This window comes from Corvus brachyrhynchos, unplaced genomic scaffold (genome assembly GCF_000691975.1).
Source record: "Corvus brachyrhynchos isolate BGI_N302 unplaced genomic scaffold, ASM69197v1 scaffold30, whole genome shotgun sequence".
Lineage (NCBI taxonomy): Eukaryota > Metazoa > Chordata > Aves > Passeriformes > Corvidae > Corvus > Corvus brachyrhynchos.
In genome coordinates, this window is record NW_008235742.1 from 1,385,020 (window position 1) to 1,388,558 (window position 3,539).

Below are 3,539 nucleotides of genomic sequence, written 5' to 3' on the forward strand. Positions count from 1 at the left end.
AGCCGCTGTATCCAATCCTGGGATGACTTCATGTGCATCTGCGACCTGACGGGGTACAAGGGGGAGACCTGCCACAAATGTGAGCCTGGAGCCTCATGGGTCAGGGACAATATGGGCACCTGTGGCCCCTACTGCTGCCTGGTGCCTGCCTTGCACTGACCTCCACCTGGCTCTTCTCTTCCAGCCCTTTACAAGGAAACATGTGATGCTTACCGGGTCAGCGGGAAGACCTCGGGCAACTACACCATTGACCCAGATGGCAGTGGGCCGCTCAAGCCCTTCACGGTGTACTGTGACATCCGAGGTGGGGATAGCAGGAGGGCAGGGGGGTCCCTCTGCCTGGTACCCCTGGGAACCAGTCCTTGCCTGTGTATTGGAGCTGGAACAGGATAGAGGGAGCAGGGGTGTCCTAGGGGACAAGTCCTAAAGCTCCCCTTTCACTGCAGAGGACCGAGCATGGACCATCATCCGGCACAACCGTCACTACGCTACACGGGTGACGGGCTCCAGTGTGGACCAGCCCTATCTGGGGGCCGTGGACTACTGGAACGCCTCCTGGGCCGAGGTCTCAGCCCTGGCCAATGCCTCTGAGTACTGCGAGCAGCGCATTGAGCTCCACTGCTACAACTCCCGCCTGCTCAACACCCCCTGTGAGTGCCGGGGGAACGGGGGCTGCGCTGCGTGGTTGTCCGTGATGCGGGACCATGTCCTGACCTTCCTCTGTGCCTGCAGCTGGGCTGCCCTTCAGCTTCTGGATGGGTCGGAACGATGAGCGGCACTACTACTGGGGGGGCTCGCGACCGGGCATCCAGCGCTGCGCCTGCGGGCTGGACAAGAACTGTGCTGACCCCCAGTACTTCTGCAATTGCGATGCTGACCATGCAATTTGGTCAGTGGCTGGGGCTGCGGAACAGGAGCTGTGGGGTGGGGGCTGCAGTCATGGGGGGCACAGACTCTGGGGCGCTCAGATGGGGGTAACAGGGCTACGAGCTGGCAAAGGGAGAGAAACACCTCATGGCCCCTCTGATGCACTCACATTTGCAGGAGGACAGACAAGGGTCTGCTGACCTTTGTGGACCACCTGCCCGTCACCCAGGTTGTGGTTGGAGACACCAACCGCTCTGGCTCTGAAGCCCGGTTCGTGCTGGGGCCCCTACGGTGCTATGGAGACCGTAAGTGACCGGCCCCACAGAACATCTCCTGACTGCAGAGTGCCTACACCAGCCTGTGGTGTCCCACATGGAGGGACCCCACCCATCCCTCACTGCCCCTCCTGTTCCCCGCAGGCAACACCTGGAACACCGTCTCCTTCAACAGGGGCGCAGCCCTGATCTTCCCCACCTTCCAGGCCAACTACAGCCTTGACATCTCCTTCTACTTCAAGACCACTGCCCTGTCTGGAGTCTTCCTGGAGAACCCAGGCTACCGACACTACATCCGCATTGAGCTCAACAGTACGGGAGGGCAGAGGGTGCAGGGCTCTCAGGGGCAGTAGGGCTGGGACCCCTTCTCAACACCACATCCTTGCAGCCACTAGGGACGTGGTGTTTATATTCGACATTGGGAATGGGGACGAGAACCTGACGGTGCGGTCGGTGGTACCCTGGAATGACGATGAGTGGCACCAGGTGAAGGCGGAGCTCAACGTCAAGCTGGCGCGGCTGCGGGTGGACAAGCTGCCCTGGGTGGTGCGGCCATTCCCCCCACAGAGCTTCGTCCGCCTGGACTTTGACAGGCCCCTCTACGTCGGTGAGAGCCCCTGGCCACGTCCCTGCACCCCCAGATCCCCATGTGCCACAGGGCACTCAGTCTTGGCCCCGCTGCAGGCGCAGCAGAGCACAAGATGCGCCCGTTCCTGGGGTGCCTGCGGGCACTGCGGATGAACGGGGTGACGCTCAACCTGGAGGGCAAAGCCAACGAGACAGAGGGCGTGCGGGTCAACTGCACCGGCTACTGCCAGGACCCGCCGGTGCCCTGCCAGAACAGTGGGCTCTGCGTCGAGCGCTCCAGCCACTACACCTGCAACTGCAGCATCTCCGCCTTCACCGGGCCCTTCTGCAACCACGGTGAGTGGCTGTGCCCTGCAGGGTGGGAGGGGCCGAGGAGCCGGCGCTTCCCTCACCTTAAGCCCTCCCACAGACATCGGTGGCTACTTCGAGGAGGGCACCTGGGTGCGGTACAACATCCTGCCCATGTCGCTGTACGCCGCCCGCGAGTTCGCCAGCATTGTGAGCAGCCCCTGGCAGCCCCTGCCTGGCTACAACCTCACCAGCGAGGAGGTCAGCTTCAGCTTCAGCACCACCTCAGCACCCGCCGTGCTGCTCTACGTCAGCACCTTTGTCAAGGACTATATGGCCGTGCTCATCAAGGATGATGGTGAGGGCAGGGCCCCCAGCCCTGGGGCTCACCCAGAGCCTGTCGGGCTGGGGCTTGCATAGGATGCTCTTCTCTGTGGATGCCACTTTCCAACCCTATAGACGGGCTGGATGTACCCACTGAGAGGTCCAGCCCTGCTGACGGCCCTGTGCTGCCCACAGGGAGCCTACAGCTGCGCTACCAGCTGGGCACCAGCCCCTATGTCTTCACTCTCACCAACAAGCCAGTGACGGATGGACGGCCCCACCGTGTCAACATCACCCGCCTGCACCGCACACTGTACACCCAGGTATGAGCTGGGGCACCCTCCCAGCAGGGTCTGAGGGCTTCAGGTCAGGCTGGGAGGGGGCATGGGCAGGGTGGCTCTGTGGGCACTGACGCTGTGCACCTATCTTGCAGGTGGACTATCTCCCCGTCATGGAGCAGCAGTTTTCCCTGTTTGTGGACAGCAAGCTGGACTCGCCCAAAAACCTGTACCTGGGGCGTGTGATGGGTGAGCTGGGTCCTGCCCTCAGCTGGGCTCCCATGCTGGGGTCTCCGGGGTCTGCTCTGCACAGCATGGTCCTTGCCCTCTGAGGAGGAAGAGTAATCTCCTTCTGTGGCCCCACAGAGACTGGCGTGATTGACCCCGAGATCCAGCGCTACAACACACCTGGCTTCTCAGGCTGCCTCTCAGGGGTGAAATTCAACACCATCGTGCCCCTCAAAGCCATCTTCCACCCTACCAGTGCCCTGCGGCCCTACAGCATCCGGGGGGAGCTGGTGGAGTCCAGCTGTGCCTCAATGCTCCCCCTCAGCACAGTCCTTATCCCTCCTGAGATGGACCCCTGGTACATGGCAACAGGTGAGTGCTGTGGTGGGACCCTGGTGGGGATGGAGCCCTCGTCAAGCAGCAGCTGCAGAAGGGAAGCTCTGGCATGAGACTTTGCTGCAGCCTGGTCTCAGCTGCCTACTCTGTCTCTGCAGAGTTCCCCCACGTGCACGACGATGGCTGGATTGGGATCATCATCGGGTGTAAGTGAAGCCTCTGGCTGGTACTCCACACTGGCACGGCCCCGCAGCCCCTCCCCAGTCCCTCACTGCTGTCTCTTCCCTGCAGTCGTGATCTTCCTGCTCCTGCTGCTGGCAGGGCTGCTGGCGCTGCTCTACTTCTACCACCACCG

At 62.2% G+C, this 3,539-nt stretch overlaps 1 protein-coding gene across 1 annotated transcript in view; it reads left to right on the forward strand.

The window, feature by feature from the left end:
* CNTNAP1 (contactin associated protein 1) overlaps positions 1–3,537 on the forward strand; it is a gene marked incomplete at its 3' end in the record, with an annotated part of 12,391 nt that extends 8,854 nt beyond the window's left edge. Inside the window, exons 10-23 of the mRNA XM_017746975.1 lie at positions 3–79; positions 185–304; positions 447–650; positions 733–889; positions 1,045–1,172; positions 1,287–1,454; positions 1,531–1,749; positions 1,827–2,066; positions 2,140–2,376; positions 2,538–2,665; positions 2,776–2,869; positions 2,987–3,220; positions 3,343–3,390; positions 3,476–3,537. Of these exons, the coding sequence (XP_017602464.1) occupies positions 3–79; positions 185–304; positions 447–650; positions 733–889; positions 1,045–1,172; positions 1,287–1,454; positions 1,531–1,749; positions 1,827–2,066; positions 2,140–2,376; positions 2,538–2,665; positions 2,776–2,869; positions 2,987–3,220; positions 3,343–3,390; positions 3,476–3,537 (2,116 nt within the window). The remainder of the gene's footprint in view (positions 1–2; positions 80–184; positions 305–446; positions 651–732; positions 890–1,044; positions 1,173–1,286; positions 1,455–1,530; positions 1,750–1,826; positions 2,067–2,139; positions 2,377–2,537; positions 2,666–2,775; positions 2,870–2,986; positions 3,221–3,342; positions 3,391–3,475) is intronic.
* Positions 3,538–3,539: the final 2 nt, after the last annotated feature.